Consider the following 16,874-nt stretch of genomic DNA (forward strand, 5'->3'; position numbering starts at 1 on the left):
TCATCACAATATCAACTCTCCACTCATTCCGCTTGGACTGTGCATTATACCTTTCACTGCCTCACGTCTGCCAGGTTCCAAACTGTCTTCCTAACAGCAGTTACAATCAGTATTTTTGTGATAACAACAAAACAGCTCTGCAACGTTTAAACCAACGATGCTAATCGCGACTAGCGATTAGCCATTTAAAATGCAGAGCCTACCCTCATAAGGAGACCTCTCCAATTCAGAAAAATGCATTAAACTAAAATTGGACAACGTTGTTATGTTTCTTAAACCTTAGGGTGGGTATGATATAGGCCTAGCCTACATGCTTTAACGAAATACGTTGTCAATGGTTATTTGAGCAAGCTAGCCAAGGTCTAGCTAATTTATCCTGGCTGTAGATAAAGCAGGATAGGCTATGTTTTCCCAATATGCTAGCAATTAATAAATAAATGCTGAGATGTTTGGCGATTTAATTGACATTTGAAAGAACAGTGTGCTAGATGGACCACAAGGACCAGTGTTAATGTGAACAGTATGATGATGATCTGACAGCTGTGCTCAGCATACAGTCAGCCAGCTATTTGCTGATTTTAAGTCTTTCAGCAGTGTGTGCACAACTCTCGTTGTTGACAGCTCCGCCCATGTCTCAGCTAGCCGCCGCATAGGCGGCTCGGGTGCTCACTGCAGTCGCCCCGGGAATATGTGTACCCTCAGGGGAGGACAATTGGCAGCGTAAATCACCTCGGCGATTAGCCGGCTATCAGTGAGTACAATCGGGACTAGCCGGCTAAAAGCCCGTGCATCGCCGGCTATCTGTGCAGTCAGTAAACGGCTACTGACTGCTAGAATGTAGCGACTCCAATTCCATCTAGCCAGCCAAACAGACGACACACTACTGTAGCTTCGCAGAGCAAACTTTGGTGATTGCCAAATGCAAATTATTGCAATGTAACAATTTGCAACGAAAGGTTTGGCGTCGTCGTAAAATTTAAGTGGGACTACATTTGAATAGAGAGCAATTTCTGAGGTTTTCAGACGATGCTTTAGCATAAGCCTACAATGAGCGAATCACTTTCCTGTATTTCCCACGAGCATTCTCCACATACCTATGGTTGTACCACATTACCCAGCCAGGTTTCCTTAGAAACATGATAACAAAGGAGGGTACTGGTGCAAACAAATGCGCCTCCATGGTCGGCTTTTACTGACGGGTCGGACTCAACGAAGTAGAAATACAATAACGGAGGCTCTCAAATAATCACATTTTCTCTATCTATCCATAACGCAGGCCTTCTCTTCTTACAGTTCAATTGCGTATAGCATGGCATGCATGCAGATGGGTCTTTTGAGAGAAGTGTGCACATAATAAACAAATACGTTTTCTCTTAATTAGATTTTTATTGACATTCAAAAACCTCTAAAAATAAAATTCAAACAAATCAGAGGGAAAAAATCATCCCGTTCCCATGCCAATAATATCTCTTAAAATCCACCTTAAATTATAGTAAACAAAATATGAAATTTACAATATTAGGAAAAATAAAATACACATTACAATCACCTTAGCTGTAATTAAAACATTAAACTATTTAATAACATTGTATCAGTAAGGCAAATAGTAAAATGTTGTCTTTTGATACCTTTACTCAGTGCATTACACTGGTATGTTAATGCCTTTCACCCATTGTGGATATTTTCCCAAATGCACGCTCTTGTGGGGAAAAGTTTTTTTTTTCAGTTTGTCCAAATGGAGGAACATTTAAGAATTACACCGGCAAGTTCTTTAAGACTTAAGAGTTCTAGACAGAACCCTTAAGGTGTCAGAACTCATACTTCTCTGAAGGCAAGCTGGGGAACCCTTTATAGGTAGACCATTTACTGTAAGAGTGTACATATGGTTTAAAAACACAAGGGCTCACCAGTATATTGGTACTGTAAGAGGTGAATGCTGGCATGATCACAACACCAAGTACATTACAGTGTTAATATAAAGTAATACAGACTAATTAGGAAAGTGCTTGATGTGACAAAAGCATGGATATGCATAAAGAAGTTTGACTGGATTCAAACTGCTAGTCTTAACACCCAAAGGCATGACATTACCAAAGATCCTTTGGGAGTCATTCCCAAATTGTGATCCGTTGGACAGTCCACATTTGATCAAAGACAAATGAGCATTTGTCTTAGTGTGTCATCTAACACGACACACACACACGGGGCAAGCAAAGCATGCCCCTGAAGTCACTCTCATTCACATAATACTGAATCCATGTGATAATGTGATATGCATTGCTGCTTCACCCTATTTTGATGCTTGATGGTGCAGGTAAAGAGATATGTACAGCAAATGGAGCTCTCCTGGATAGGGATGCACAGTGCTGGAACATTACATGCTGGATGTCCGGGGCACATCTTGACTATCTGCAAGGTTGAGCTTTAATCTACGGGTAAAATCAGTTAAGGATTTTTAAGTACTTTATATTTTTCACAATGTGCTGCTTAGCCTCCACAAATACCATACAACAATAAAACATTCTATGGTGAAATGTTAGATTGTCTCTTTTGGTCAGCAAACAGAGGTTAAAGGATACATTGATGAACTGAGCTCTTCCAGCTGAAAAAGAAAACAGGGGAAATAACTTCAGCCACTACAATGTCATAGACAGATTAAGTGTCCAACAAGTGACTCAAATGATTTGTGACTGCCTACATGCTTTACTCACATTCATCAGTAATTTATCCATGTTGGCATCACAGGCTTGCTTGTGCTGGTCTTCTGGCTTCTCATCCATCTCTCCGTACAGATCAAAGTGCAGCCTGGCAAGTTTCTCCTGCATCTCTCTGACATGTTCCATTTGATCAATGGAGCACTCATTACCTGAATCAAAAGAGGTTGTCAGAATTACTGTGAAAAGATGTTGGGTAATGCTTTGGATGAAATCGGCTAAATAACAATGGCGTCCTACTAAATCCTAATACTCTACCACTGATCGCATGAAGTGGACCAAGAATTGTTTCTACATTCAATAAATCTTTTGTTAAAAATTCTATGCCAATGATTTGTGCATGGTGGGTGCTTATTGTCTTTCGTAGAATGATTCAAATAACCCCCCAAAATGTTAGATGACATCATATAGAAAGAAATAACAAGGAACAGAGATAATTTCACTTTACACCAGGTGTTGCCTGTGACTTACCAAAAGCCTGAAGTTTACCAGAGTGAAAATCATTCAGTAAACTGAGAAGACCCTTTTCCATCTCCTGGACATCGGAGACATCTGTGAGGAAGGTGTGTTGGGTGGGGGCAGTCTGTCCGCTCTTTCCTGATTGGCTCTGTGGTCTTGGCTTGTCTCTCATTCCCCTAAAGCACAGTGAATCCACTGATCAAACACTTCAAGACAGCTTAACTATATTATTGAAATGATTTCAGACATATGGCTATCACTACATTACACTATACTACTATGCTATTTCAGGAAATGGTGTTTGAAAAGTGTTGAGTGAAAATCTAAACACAGTATTTTACATGCTCACGTGTTAAGTCCATACCTTTTATACTTGCTCTTCTGACTAGAATGCGTACCCATGCCACTGAAGCCAAGGTTTTTACTTGATGCATTTTTCCTGGCTGTACTAGGAGGGCCAGATTGGGAGTTTGTTGATGGCCTAGGGCTTTTACGTTTAATCTTCCTTTCCTCCATTGTGCCAACCTACGAGTACACACACGCCTTGAAAATGTCAACAGAACAGCAAGCAGGAACAAAACACTGTCTGCCATACACCAGTCACAGTTTTAGGAATGACAAGTAAAATCGACTTGAATTGATACTGTTGAATAGAAAACGGCAAACGATTCCCCGCCAAGCACTTATGCACAAACATTATACATTGTATATTAAGCACTCTGCATGACATCTATCCAATTAAACAGTTGTCTAGTTGTTTGGCTCCAATTCACTTTAGCTACCGTGCTAATCAACGACTGATTTTCCATGCGTCACCAAATCACTTGGCGAAAACAATCCTTCAAACGGTGACAACCAAAATGTATCTACATATTTACTTACACAACTTGATTTTAGTAAATAGCCACGAGTGAAAGGATAAAAACCCCACTACCAACAGGTCTAGCTCTCAGGCTAAAAAAACGAGTTGCATTAGTTAGTTTGGTTAGCTAATCCTGTCTTTGGCTTGACTGCACATAGACCACTGACTTTAGTATATCAATGAAAAGTAAACCAACCTGGAGTTAATGTTACTGCGTGTAGGACGTTTCCTCTACGCCCTGGCATAAAAACAGACTATTTTATCGCTGATATATAACTTAAAAGTAACTACAACTGCCGCATCCTCGCGAGTTGACATTCCACTTCCTGGTCTTTACGTGCTGTCATCACTACGTACGGCTGTAGAAGGTACGTCATCGCACACAACCCTTCACTGGATGTAGGCCTAAACACATTATTCGAGCAAGCCTGCAACATGTTTAGTTTAGTTAGCCTAGATGTCAAACAGTAAACACTAAAGAAAAACCGTGTGAGTAGATACTGTAAATGTCAAAGAATAATAACGGTAGCCTAGGCCCATAGTTGGTGTAGAAGCCCATTATGAAATGCTAAATAGCTTTTATTTACTTTAATAATTAGTCTCAATTTGGATGATTCATAGATCAATGGAACAACTTAACATTGTTTAGTTTTTCACGATTGGCAGTAATTTCGGACTATGCTTAATACAGGGACAATGATAGGCTACTTGACGTTTTGGCCAGCTGCGGTGCAGGCAGGCCAATGTTGATTGAGGACCACGGCGCTTGTCAGGCTATCATCAATCACTAAGATGTCAATGTGGAGGCGACGGTCAAAATATATTTGCAAAGGTAACCACTTGAGTAAAGTATAGCTTCATAAACGTGCGTAAACTTTGTAGCCTACTCGGTTTAAAAGGATTTAGGCATAGGCTATTTCTCGCGCCTCAAGCACGTGCTGCTGCTTCACATTCACCTGCAAAAGCGATTAACAATTGCTTTCAGATAGCAGTGTTTTGATACTTTCCCTTTACAGCAAATCGAGAAGACAAACATGTCCATAGAGGCCCAGACAGAGTGGATATACTAACATTTAAATACAAGGTGAGGTTACCCTGAATGGCCATTTAAAGTAGCCTAGTGAAATATCCACCCCAATGGTCAGGCCTAACTCATGTTATCAAAATATGTTAATGAACTCTTATCTGTCACGTGCCTGAAAACATGTTTTTTTCATTAGGAGATGTGTAAAATGGACTCAAGCTCTGACTCAGAGTCTGACGCAAGCCCTAGGTGGTCAGACACCAGCAGCAAGGTAGGGCTATGGGTAAATCAATGTCAGCAGTCAGCAACCACACCTGACACTGATATTAAAACCCCGGTGCACTGCACCATCTCTTTCTCACCCAATGGCATAGAAATAACAATATAGCCTACACATTGGAAAACAATTAGAATATGCTGTCTTCACCTGTCTGGATCTCTTTGATGTCAGGGCAACGTCAGCGGTGCAGCTGAAAGAAAATCTGCACAGAAACTGCCATCGATGACACACAAACAGACTGGATGGCATAATGTGGTGAGTTATGATGAACACGATTGAGTGTGTGTGAAACAGAGAGCACCTGACTTTGGAACCAGAGGCCTCCTACAGTGGCCTACAGTGGCCTGGTATCTGGCTTTCCAGTCGGTTACTTTATTTGTAGACTTGCCTAATGTCAACAATCAACAATCCCATCCCATAGATAGCAAACATATAAAACAAGAATAGAATAAAACAACATAAGTGGTCCTTACCATAAGAGTACAATGGGTAGATAGACAGATCAGGATAAATGTGTGCTTATAAGTAACATTGCTGATACACCCCTTCAGTGTATAGATCCGTATGATGGAAGCTCAGAGGATTCTTGCACCTCCACAAATGACTCCAGACGGCCAAAGAAGGGCAGTTGCCGGTTTTGGGTAAAGTTTCGGAGAGGGACAGCTATGCATGGCCCTCTCCCCAAGGAGGTGAAGAGGAATGGCACAGCTGATGGTGCAGGAGGCTCCCATTTTGGAGACATCCACATGTTAAGCGACCCAGAGATTGATATCACCAACCAGAAGGGCAACTGGCCATCTAGCGATGTGAACGATTCAGAGGCAAAGGTGTTAGAGGATAGTGGCGTGTTCATCAAATCTCTTTCAGACTCACCTAGCCCTGCGCTGTTGACTGATGGAGGTGATTGTGTGCAGTCTTTGCATGGTCCATCCAATGGAAACAGTCAAGAGGCAGCAACACCGCCACCTGACTATATTACAGGTCATGATTCACTTTTCAAAAGGAAGCTGTTTCCTGCCCAGGGTGAAATGGGGTATTGGCACAGGAAAAGGCAATGTGTGACTAAAATAGACAGAGAGAGCAACAGTCCTGAGGTAAGCACATTTGGGTGTACTGTAACTGGGAGAGGCAGTTATTTGAAAAGAAACGAAAATGTGTTAGTGAAATTGTTTAAGTATGCCATCTGTTCTCTCAACAGTGAAATGAAGGACCAAGGAGTTGCAAGATCAACCACTGAAAAATTTTGAGTTACGTAGACTGCTTACACTGTAAATAAAGCACTTGGTGGTACACTTATGTATTTCAGTTGTTGATAATATTGATGAAATGACAAACATTTAGTAGGAATTAATGTATAAAATTGAGATCTTATAGAACACTAGAGATCAGGAATTGAAAACAGAATGATTTTCATTATGGTTAGTTTTGAGCTTAAACTTTTTTGTTCCCGTTCCAGTTTTCCAATAGCCCGGCCACGCCTGTCTACGCAGTGCAGCTCAATTTATTTTCCCTTCAGTACTCTGTCTGATCTGCTTTCGTTTACTCCGCCCAATCAGGGAACAGAGGGCGATCTTGAGAGCGATTACATCCCTGTGGTTAACATATGTCATTACCAAACGTTAGTGAACTCAAATGATTTAAAACGTCAGACAAGCGTCCACCAACCAGGAAATAAACGTTTGTGAATGGATCTAGGCCAGACTCTGCGGAGTCATGGTTTTCCAGGCTAGTGTTCCAAGGCCACTCCTCTAAATGGTAACCAGTTAGAACATTATAGAAGTTAAAATTTCTTTAAGAATGCCATTTTATTTTGCCCAACAGCCTAGCTTACAGTAAATCAAAGCATATAAGATATCAAGGCTAACTGTTAAAAAAACATTGTTAGTGAATTCAGCCATGGGGCAAAATTTGAAAGTAGGCACTTAGCCTATATAATATTACATCTTCAAAAATGTCAATAGGCCTACTTCAGGCACAGACAATTTCCTTGTTTATCCCTTGTAATAGCCTAACCAATGTGTGGTGCTACCAACTGCATGACACTAGGCCTGGATATTTAGTTTCTATGGAAGCCTGTTATTTCACACAATGTTACAGCAATTTATGCTACATACTTGGAAAAGGCAGTTAGGGAGTGGAGGATATGAAAATCCTTTTCATCAACTCATATTAGGCCTAGCCTATTATACAGGGGAAACACTTGATTAATAAAACTATTGTGTGGTCAGGGGACTTTCCAAGCCTATGGACTTTTGAATAATATTCTAAGAAAGGTTAATCAGAACAATTAATACCATTATTAACCAGTTATCTGAAATTGAAAATAGCCTTTTCACTCCAGAACAAGTGAAATTCGGTTTTCAGTTACGCTCATCCAAAAATGTTGTTCATTTCCGGCTTGTGTTCGTTCTTTGGGCCGTTTCTAATCCCTGGTAGAGATGAGAAATGTTTTTTTTGTGTATTCTGAATCATGGTTCTGATGCCCATTGGGAAATTAAAGATGGTATGAATCACATTTGCCGTAATTGTTTTCCAAGTTTTAGACCAACAAGGACAGACAAGAAAGGAGAAACAAAACCAGAACATGTTGTGGGGAAAGTAAGTTTGCGGTCTCAAACAGCAGCCAGCTGCCACTGGTAACAGTTATGACCACAGCTGTATGCCAGCAGGCTGGTCAGTCATACAGTGCTTCCCTTTTGCACATGTTGTGAAATTGTTATATGTCAGCAATTATATGGTGGCGTTGAGTGTACAACTGAAGGTTAGTTCCACTTATTGTTGAAGATACTGAAAATATGCTTGACATCTGCCTATTAAATCCCAGTCAGTTAACACAATGATTTAAGCATTGAGGCAGGGGGATAAGTGGATTGGGTTAGTGTGCTTTTTTTTGCTGTCAAAAGCACCAATGCTCCATTATGTCCAGACAGCCAATGAAGTTACAATGCCAAGATGCCTCTCTCAGCAACACATGTAGCGCTGTATTAAATGCATTGCAAGTAATTGTGCGAATGACCGTGGCTGCATTTACGAATGACCTTTAGGAGGGCTCTTGCACCAATATGGGGATTGTTCAACTACATGCATTGCGAACACACACTTCATTTAGAAATACGCCACAGCCACATTTAATGAATACCACCTTTAATGTAAACAGACCTACAGACATTGTTCCTTTCTAAAATACATACAGACATCCTTCTTTAAAAACTTCCCATTTCCCTTCTCCAATCTTCCTTAACTTTCAAACCTCCTGCCTTCGTCCCCAAACCTTTAGTCTCACTTTCCACAACCTTTCTTATCTCATTCCAAAAACTGAAATTTAATTGTGCTGACACTTTAGATAACTACTCTAATAAAAGCAGTGTTTAATAAATGCAAGTGTACGTTTGAATCATGTTTAACAAATGCAAGTGTATGTTTTAATCATGTTTATGCTAGCAAACTACTTGTAATACAGACATGCTAGTTACTAAGAATGATTAACCACTTTTCTTGGTGAGAAGTGCTCTCTACTCTGTGCAGAGAATGGCAACCCCACGCTCGTAGAAGTTGTGAGGATCCTCCTTGGTGGCGATGTCGAAGTCGACGGTGAAGATTAGGTCGGCGCGAGTGAAGTTGAGGTACACGGGCAGAGTTACCTGCAATAAGAAATTTAGGATTGTGGGATGAGAATGTGAGTAAAATACTATTATTGGCAACACTTGTGACATGAATGGCAGGTGATCTCTACCAAGAGGCACTGGAGAAATGCATTGATAATAAAGTTTGTCAAGTTCCTGTATTTGTGTTTCCTTTTGCAATGTAGCTTGAAAATTAGTTGTCAGTTGTGAGTTCCTTAGGATAGAGGTGTCAGCTAAATGTGTATGAAAATGTGTGTGCATGACGGAGTGAGAGGATGTGAGTGAGTTTGAGTGATCTGAAATGATCTTTAATCACTCTACCATCTCCACACCCAAAAAGTGAACTGAAACTACTTGACAGTAGCAAAGTTGTAATCAAAACTATAGAAATGACTAATTTTGGCACTGGTTGCAATCAAGTGTTAAAAAGTCAAGATATAATCTTGAACTCAGTCCACTAAAAGGGGACCAGAAAGAAGGGAGACAGTTTGTAACATCACCAGTATTTCCATAACAAGGCCTGGAACACCATTCATTGAAACCAGATGTAACCAAAGTTAGCCAACTAGATGTCAAAAAAGCACATTAACAGACAATAGAGATCCTCAAATAAATCAAGTACTCCCCCGTCTCTCCTTTGTCAAGACTGTATGGCAGAGTTTTGGTCAAAGTCACAAAAGCTCTCTTAACAGAGCAGTGTTCTAACAGTTCTAAGACCTTGCAACTACAAGTGGAAATATTAACACACACCACTGCAACTTCCAGCACCACCTGTATCTCATTGCATATCTGTGTTAATGTCCTTGAAGAAAGCGTGTGCATGAGTGTTCAGTTTAGTGTGTGTGTGTGCGCGCGCTCACCATGTTCCTCTTCTCAGCATTGGACTGCTTGAGCCAGCGCAGCTGTGTGAGGGGCAGCTCTGTGGAGATGGACGTGGAGAGGGACAGCTTGTTGTTGCCACAGGTGGCACCTTGCAGTTTTAGACCTGTGGGGAAGCCAGAGGTTAATGTATATACCAAATGATGGCTGCATGACAAAAAGGCCATACAGGACTATGTAGAAATGTAAAACACAGTTTTGATGCAAGTCATAACTGACATTCCTACTGATCGTTTTCAAGGGCACTGAAATTACATAAGACCATCATGCTAGACATCATGCTCTGCACAAAGCAATGATGCAATTTCTACACACAGCGCCCCTGTTATCTCAAGAAATCAGCCTCACAGCAAAACGCAGCAACTTCCTTTTTACATGTTGAACTCTATCACCCCACTCCCCTTGTTGCACTGGGACTTCTCTGGCCCCCTCAGCCTCACCTTTGATGCCAAAGCTGCAGGCGTCCAGCTGTGCCCCCTGGAGGGACGTTACATTCACCTCCAGACACAGCTCCTCCAGAGACCAGCTGTTGGCCTGGGCCACGTACTGACGGGTGGCCGTGATGTAGGCTTCCGGCACAAACAAGCTGCCCAGACACACATGAATGTTCTGCGGAAGGGGGAGAGAAGATCAAATAAAAATCAGTGAGAGCAAAGTCTATCAAGCTGATCCCTCTTTTTTTGTATTTATGCATTTTTGTTGAGAATCAATATTGTCCAGTCTGCAGTTATGAGCGGAGCCATTATGCTGAAGTTCTAGAATGTTCTTTCTGGTATGCTAAGCACCTTAAATACCACCAGAAAGAGCTTAACACATAATCTCACATTTACAGACATTTACAGATATTGCAAACAGAAGCATAGCCATCCTTAACTCTTAAATTAACACATTTAAATGAACACCAAGAGGAAACAATTGTTGTTTTCTATCCAGAGTGCAGAAAAGTGAAGGTAGACATGCCGATTCTGTCACAGCTATGGCATGGTGTGACCACTATTGTCAAATCTGATGCCTGCTTGCATACACTGACCTTCAGCTCTTTGGCGCCCCCACTGGCAGCTGCCTGCGAGATCTGCTGGAGCTGCTTGATGCGGTCGCTGAAGTCGGCCACCCACTGGATCACAGTCAGGGAGGCTGGCACTGTGTAGCGGCACCAGCTGCGTGGCAGAATACCTGCCCACACAAACACAAAGAGTTCATTTGAATGTACATTTCACAAATCACTTGATTAGTTATATCTGTACCTTTAAATATATAGGACCAATACCTTGCCCAAAGTCACATATCCCCCCCCCCCCCATCAAGTTCTGACACGCATTGGCAAATAGCCATTTTTGATTAAAGGTTTTTTATACTAATCGGGAGTGCCTCGATTCTTCTGCTTTTTCATAGGTTCTGCCTAATACATATTTGAATGAGTAAGATGAGTGACCTTTGACCAGGTCGTTGATGAGGGTACGGAGGTCGTTGGTCTGCTTCTTCTTGCCCTCGCACACCTGCACCACATCAGTCAGGTCCTGGCGCACATCCTGCAGCATGCGTCCTCCCATCTTGACCTCGCGCTCGAAGAACCTGAACAACGGATCCTACACACACACGCACAGCCATTAGCAAAGATGTGGCGAGCAGATTCTCTTTGGACAGAAACCCAGGTATCTTGCTGGTGTGAAATGTGGAGAATTACAAGGTCCTGTGTGTATAATGTTTTAATTCAGACTCATACTACTTTTATTCGTCATGTGCCCAGACTAAGAGGAATACCTACTGCCACGCACACACACACACTCCGTTACCTTGATGTTCTCGACGGTGCGCTTGAGGGGGTTGACGGAGTCGGGGATGAGCTGCAGCCAGTTGCTGGAGGTGGTGCGCAGGATGCGCATCCAGGCGGGCTGGGTGTCCGAGGAGCTGCTGGTGCGCTGCTTCTTCTCCGTCTCGTAGGCCAGGTCGTCCTCGTCCTCCAGCATCTGCATTTTCAGCATCTTACCCATCATGTCAGTGCCTGAGCAGCACAGCCACGGGCCACGGCAGGAGTGGGGGACAGGGAGGAAGGAAGAGGACCAGGGAGAGGGACATGTGAAACATGGGTGAGAGAGAGAAAGAGAGACAGAGAGAGAGAGAGAGAGAGACAGAGAGGAAGAGTGTGAGGAGAGGGGAAGAAAAGAGAGAGGAAGGAAGAGTGAGGAAGAGAGAAAAGAAGGATGTACAGAGGAAGAGGAGGAACAGAAGTGGAAGGAGGAGGTTGGTGGGGGACAGGATGAGGAAGGATGCAGGAGGAAGGACCGAGGCCATTGGTGATGCAGGAGAGTTGGGGTGGGGGAAGGGAGAGGGAGGGAGACCAAATTAATAGTGGATGACAAACTGCAGCGCTGCATTCGCCTTTGACATGTTAACGCACATAAAAGGGATTTAAAATAAAAACACTTAACAAGACTGTTTCAACAAAAAGTTAATAGGGAGACAGTAAACAATTGATCCATGTTGTTATTAAGGCTTTGAAATAAAAGCCCAACAGTAAGGTGGTGAATTATAGTGGTCCCATGCATGTTTGTGGGATGGCAGGTTTAGGTTGAGAAGCACAAACATGGAGCGCCGTGAGCAAAAGCATCAAACTCATGAGAACCAAAAGTCAACCAAAAGGTTAGGGGAGTGCGTAAGCAGCTGCTGGAGCCGACACGACTGATGCGAAATACAGCTGCCAGAGGGTGAGGACTACACCCCCCCGCCCCTGGCAGAGCATACCCTCCAGTGTGTACACATCACCAACACACACACGGGCACATCACTACCTCTTACAGGCGGAGCTAAGGTTAGCTTACAATTAAAGCACTGGTTACAATTCAGAAACAACTCCGTATCTTAGCATGTAACCAGTCTTTAAACAATATACTAAGGTTATGCTATGCGACTATAATCTTATAGTTCAAGAATGAAAACTTCTAATTCCATTAGAAAGAGCCGAAATTCGACCAAGAGTTAGTATAGTGAATAATACGTTTAGTTCTACAGCTGTTAACTTCTACTGGAGTAGTAGACCTATTTAGGCAAGTGTATTATAAACATGGCGAGCAATGAGAGACAGTGAGTACTATACACACTGGACAGAATGCTCCGTCAAAAGCACACCGAAACTCTTAATTATGTGGTTACGCGCTGTATGGGTTAAAATGTGGCAAGATGACGGCCTGTGAACACAACAACTGAGAGAAACACTGTTAGAGTAGACATGTGAAGAAGCATTGGCAAGGAGCCCAAGATGTCAGTGAGGCGGGCTATGAGGAAGGACACCTCTCCCCTTCTCATAGCCCGTTGTCACGGCGTCGCCATGGTGAGCCATGGTGAGTGACAGCAGCGGCTGGTGGCCATACCCTGTGTGGTGAGCAGGACCCTCTCGGCGTTGCTAGGCAAGCCTAGCCAGGACGGCGTCTGGGTGTCCGGCAGCAGCTCCACCCAGTGCATGAACTCCTCACGCCTGCAAGGCACATGGCACACAAGCCATCAAATCAGTCATTTACAGATCAGATCAGGATATCGGTGTCAGTCAAAGCATTTTAGCGCTCAAAGTAGCACCTAAGTTTGGGAGAGCTTAGAAAGCCTAAAAAATAAAGCTTGAAGTTGGTACCAGCAGCTTTGTGAATGGGTTTTAAGAGAATATCTCGATTTAGGAGTTTGAGTACTCTCAGCGGTAAGATTCTTTGTGAATACAGGCCCAAATGACCCAGCACTAACCTAATACCGTCGGGCATCTTGATGTCCTTGTGTCCGTCCACCTTGAAGGCCAGCTTGAACTCGCTGTCAAAGCTGCCGGTGGTGAAGAGGCGATCCAGGAAGGTGTTGAGCAGCCGCTGGTCAAACTCGTTGTCGATGCGCCCGCCGTAGATGGACTGAGCCATCAGCGTCTTCAGGGCTGCCCACGGGATCTTATCTGGAGAGATGTTCTGACGACCCTGGAGCCGAATGGGGATAGAAAGAGCTCAATCGGTCAACATCCGTCAACTAAATCAACACACACACACACACACACACACACACACACCATCACAACAGTTAAATGTGTGAAATCAGTGTTTGTGTGCCAGTGACATGATGCCACACCTTAGCAGTGTCGTCCAGCCAGGTGTCGATGGTGTCACAAGCGGAGCGCAGGTCCGACTCTCCGAACTCGTACTTCTTGGACCAGCCGAGTGGTGCGTAGCGCAGACGCTCCTGGATGACCGCGTGGAACCAGGCCAGCAGGAAGTAGAGACGGGCACGTTCGTTGGGAGCCTACAGTGGTCAACACACAACAGTTAGCACAACACAGATAGCTGCAACAGCATGAGAAGCAGAACAGTCGGGACTTTCCAAACACATTTAGTCAGAGCAGCCAAGGCTGGAGCTATTTTTGAAAGAGGTGGACCAACAGACAAAAAAACGAAAATAACGAATAAGGAAACACAATTTGGAGTTTTTAAACTCGATTAGTTGGATCTGCTGTATAAAAGATAGACCTGTTGTATAAAGCAATATGGCATGAGAAGTGGTGTTGGTAGCAGATATGGTCATGGCTGTGATTGGTATATCTTCTACCAACACCACGTTCATTTGTACCATATTGATAAAGTACATGAAATTCTTCATGGTATTTTCTGAAATGCAAGTTGATGCAGAGAAGCAAAGATGGTTAGCTGTGGTAAGATGTGCTCTGCTGCAGACTGAACCACAATGAGGCCACACTCTCACAGAAACGTGCAACTTGCAAAGTGCAACCCTACCCCTCACTTTGATTCCCAGCTAATAAATGATCAATTCACTCAAGCAAACATGAGAACGGGGTATATGCAGGAATCAGAGATGAATTTACTACCTTTTACTACCTTCAAGTAGTCCTAACCTTAAACCTAGCCCTAGTCTGGCTATCACCATACTAAGTTCAATCTTTTAACATTGAACATTAGTCTGGAGAGTCTGCGGACTGCTTTATTCATGCAAAATTTAAAGCGAATATAAATGATCTATTCACTCAAGCAAACAATGAAGAATCAGTGTTGCCACCACAGGGGTTGGTACCCTGGGTAGCTGGTCATGTGAGAATGGAGGAAGTCAGTGTTTCTCACAGACTCCCTCTCAACTTGTGGTGGTGGTGTTGGGGGATGTCACAAGCTTATTGCCCTGAAAACTTTATCGTGTTTACCAGTGCGCGTGGCATTGGTTCATGACTATGACTGATTATCTGCGGTACTTCATACCCGAGGCCAAATCACAGCCATGGCAATTATCGGATAAAACTGCTTTGCAACACAAGGACAGGGTAGATGATAATCGGACCGTCACACAGGTCAAAGCAAACCACACATTTACAAACTGCTCTATTTTTTGCAAGCCTTTCAAGCCCTCAATAGAATCTCTTCCAGATTTCAGATTTTAGGTGTGCAGATTTGTCCAGGTATTTTCCTGGCCCATTGTGCAAAAAGAAACCTTGAAAAGCACATAAACAATGAAAACCCCTGTGCTGGTTTTGGAGGCTAGTGCTGATCTCACCTTGCACATGCGAGCCACTGGGATGTTGGAGAAGGTCCTCAGCATGTTGGCCTTGACACCTGGAGGCGGCTCGAACACAAAGATGCGACCGGCACGCAGCAGGTTCACTGGGACCTGTGGATGAGGACATCAATCAAGGTGAGCAGTTGGGTGATCATGTGCTCTGGGAAGTTCTCAAATGGATCTGGCTTCTAATGGTTATAGTCTAGCAATTATACTTGAAATGCTGTTTTTTAAAAGGTATAATAAAACACTGAGTAGTTATGAATGACTAATTCTATATACACTTCCATTTAAAATAAACAAAAACCATACATTCTTCATAACCATAGTTTTACACAGTATACAACATACTTTATGAATATAAATCTTAGTGCTTTTTTTTTTTTTTTTTTTTAAAGAAGCTTTTTTTTGATTGGGACGAACCTTGGGGTTGATCTCCATGGTGAGGAAGAGGCGGAAGCTGGCATGCGGCTGCATGGAGTGAAGCTTCTTCTCCAGCTGCATGAGCCAGCCGGGGGCCAGGTGCACGTTCTCCAGCATCACCCACCTGCACGGGAGAGAACACACCAGGGGGTCACCTCAGCACACCTGTGCAAGCTCACAACGTCCTGAGGAATGCCATTCAGCCATTTACTTTTTGAGTCCCTACACTCGGGGTAATCGCAAGTGACCCAACTACGGTCGATTGAAAGTTACTGGTTAGTTAATTCTTATATAATAAACATGACAAAGGATTTCGGTTCAACTCCAAGAAGAGACAAAGCGAGCACATTCACAAACACCAACCTGCCAGACTTCACAGCGGTGTTGATATCACGGTCAGCTTTGTTGAAGCCCTCAGCAGAACCTGTGAAATAGGGAGAAACCCCAGGAGTTTATCCCAGCATCAGTTACACCAGCACTACCAGTGAATCACAGTGTTGGTGAAACTGATGTGATTCACTCGAGTAGATAATGTGACTCACTGGTTGGTGTAACTGATTCACATTATCTACTCCATCTTCCATCAAAGCTCAGTGCAATCAGACAAATGGGTACAGTACATTCTGGAGGTGGACTTTTCGACGTCGGCTTGACTGCGTAGGCGGTGTGGTCTTACCGATAGAGATGGAGGTGATGTGTTTGTTCTGCTCAGCAGCGAGGTCTCGGACCAGGCCGCTGGCGTCGTATCCGGGCACAGAGCACATCAGCACAGGAGTCCCAGGCTTGACCTAACAACCATTCAGTCTCATTAGTAGTGCTCAGTCCAACCCATTCAGTCTCATGAGCACTGTGCTGAGTCAAACCCATTCAGTCTCATTAGTAGTGCTCAGTCCAACCCATTCAGTCTCATGAGCACTGTGCTGAGTCAAACCCATTCAGTCTCATTAGTAGTGCTCAGTCCAACCCATTCAGTCTCATGAGCACTGTGCTGAGTCAAACCCATTCAGTCTCATGAGCAGTGCTCACTCAAACCCATTCAGTCTCATGAGCAGTGCTCACTCAAACCCATCCATCTCTTAAAACAGCT

General features: G+C 43.3%; 3 protein-coding genes across 7 annotated transcripts in view; 1 reads left to right on the forward strand and 2 right to left on the reverse strand.

The window, feature by feature from the left end:
- Positions 1–1,366: 1,366 nt before the first annotated feature.
- Positions 1,367–4,379, reverse strand: ccdc28a (coiled-coil domain containing 28A). Of its 2 annotated transcripts, none has more exons than XM_062523561.1 (6): positions 4,232–4,379; positions 3,538–3,698; positions 3,186–3,349; positions 2,712–2,866; positions 2,580–2,602; positions 1,367–2,429 (listed from the first exon to the last, which is right to left on the reverse strand). In XM_062523561.1, the coding sequence occupies exons 2-6, from the start codon at positions 3,687–3,689 to the stop codon at positions 2,375–2,377; spliced, it is 549 nt and encodes a 182-aa protein (XP_062379545.1). In that variant the 5' UTR covers positions 3,690–3,698; positions 4,232–4,379; the 3' UTR covers positions 1,367–2,374. The 2 variants fall into 2 exon arrangements, with proteins under 2 accessions (XP_062379545.1, XP_062379546.1); XM_062523562.1 differs by having other exon boundaries at positions 3,538–3,716; positions 4,232–4,378.
- A 347-nt stretch (positions 4,380–4,726) lies between these two features.
- LOC134067820 (uncharacterized) lies at positions 4,727–6,987 on the forward strand. Of its 2 annotated transcripts, none has more exons than XM_062523270.1 (6): positions 4,727–4,867; positions 5,052–5,119; positions 5,259–5,330; positions 5,511–5,594; positions 5,891–6,433; positions 6,538–6,987. In XM_062523270.1, the coding sequence occupies exons 1-6, from the start codon at positions 4,828–4,830 to the stop codon at positions 6,538–6,540; spliced, it is 810 nt and encodes a 269-aa protein (XP_062379254.1). In that variant the 5' UTR covers positions 4,727–4,827; the 3' UTR covers positions 6,541–6,987. The 2 variants fall into 2 exon arrangements, with proteins under 2 accessions (XP_062379254.1, XP_062379253.1); XM_062523269.1 differs by having other exon boundaries at positions 5,256–5,330; positions 6,538–6,985.
- Positions 6,988–8,466: 1,479 nt separating this feature from the next.
- dync1h1 (dynein, cytoplasmic 1, heavy chain 1) overlaps positions 8,467–16,874 on the reverse strand; it is a 40,803-nt gene continuing 32,395 nt past the window's right edge. For all 3 annotated transcript variants that reach the window (XM_062522857.1, XM_062522856.1, XM_062522855.1), the window contains exons 65-77: positions 16,464–16,575; positions 16,151–16,211; positions 15,788–15,911; positions 15,362–15,475; positions 13,937–14,107; positions 13,571–13,788; positions 13,210–13,313; positions 11,635–11,843; positions 11,274–11,427; positions 10,872–11,014; positions 10,282–10,450; positions 9,823–9,947; positions 8,467–8,980 (exon numbers count right to left, since the gene is read on the reverse strand). In XM_062522857.1, the coding sequence (XP_062378841.1) occupies positions 8,852–8,980; positions 9,823–9,947; positions 10,282–10,450; positions 10,872–11,014; positions 11,274–11,427; positions 11,635–11,843; positions 13,210–13,313; positions 13,571–13,788; positions 13,937–14,107; positions 15,362–15,475; positions 15,788–15,911; positions 16,151–16,211; positions 16,464–16,575 (1,833 nt within the window). In that variant the 3' untranslated portion in view covers positions 8,467–8,851. The remainder of the gene's footprint in view (positions 8,981–9,822; positions 9,948–10,281; positions 10,451–10,871; positions 11,015–11,273; positions 11,428–11,634; positions 11,844–13,209; positions 13,314–13,570; positions 13,789–13,936; positions 14,108–15,361; positions 15,476–15,787; positions 15,912–16,150; positions 16,212–16,463; positions 16,576–16,874) is intronic.

This window comes from Sardina pilchardus, chromosome 20, assembly GCF_963854185.1.
Source record: "Sardina pilchardus chromosome 20, fSarPil1.1, whole genome shotgun sequence".
NCBI lineage: Eukaryota > Metazoa > Chordata > Actinopteri > Clupeiformes > Clupeidae > Sardina > Sardina pilchardus.

Excerpts from the sequence above, each read along its gene's own strand:
- ccdc28a (XM_062523561.1), bottom strand. The coding sequence starts at position 3,689 with ATGGAGGAAAGGAAGATTAAACGTAAAAGCCCTAGGCCATCAACAAAC. Across the intron at positions 3,350-3,537 it reads CAGAAGAGCAAGTATAAAAG|GGGAATGAGAGACAAGCCAA; the intron begins GTATGGACTTAA and ends ACTGTGCTTTAG. Across the intron at positions 2,430-2,579 it reads GAAGAGCTCAGTTCATCAAT|ATTAAAGCTCAACCTTGCAG; the intron begins GTATCCTTTAAC and ends TTTTACCCGTAG.
- LOC134067820 (XM_062523269.1), top strand. The coding sequence starts at position 4,828 with ATGTCAATGTGGAGGCGACGGTCAAAATATATTTGCAAAG. Across the intron at positions 5,331-5,510 it reads GGTCAGACACCAGCAGCAAG|GGCAACGTCAGCGGTGCAGC; the intron begins GTAGGGCTATGG and ends CTTTGATGTCAG. Across the intron at positions 5,595-5,890 it reads AGACTGGATGGCATAATGTG|TGTATAGATCCGTATGATGG; the intron begins GTGAGTTATGAT and ends ACACCCCTTCAG.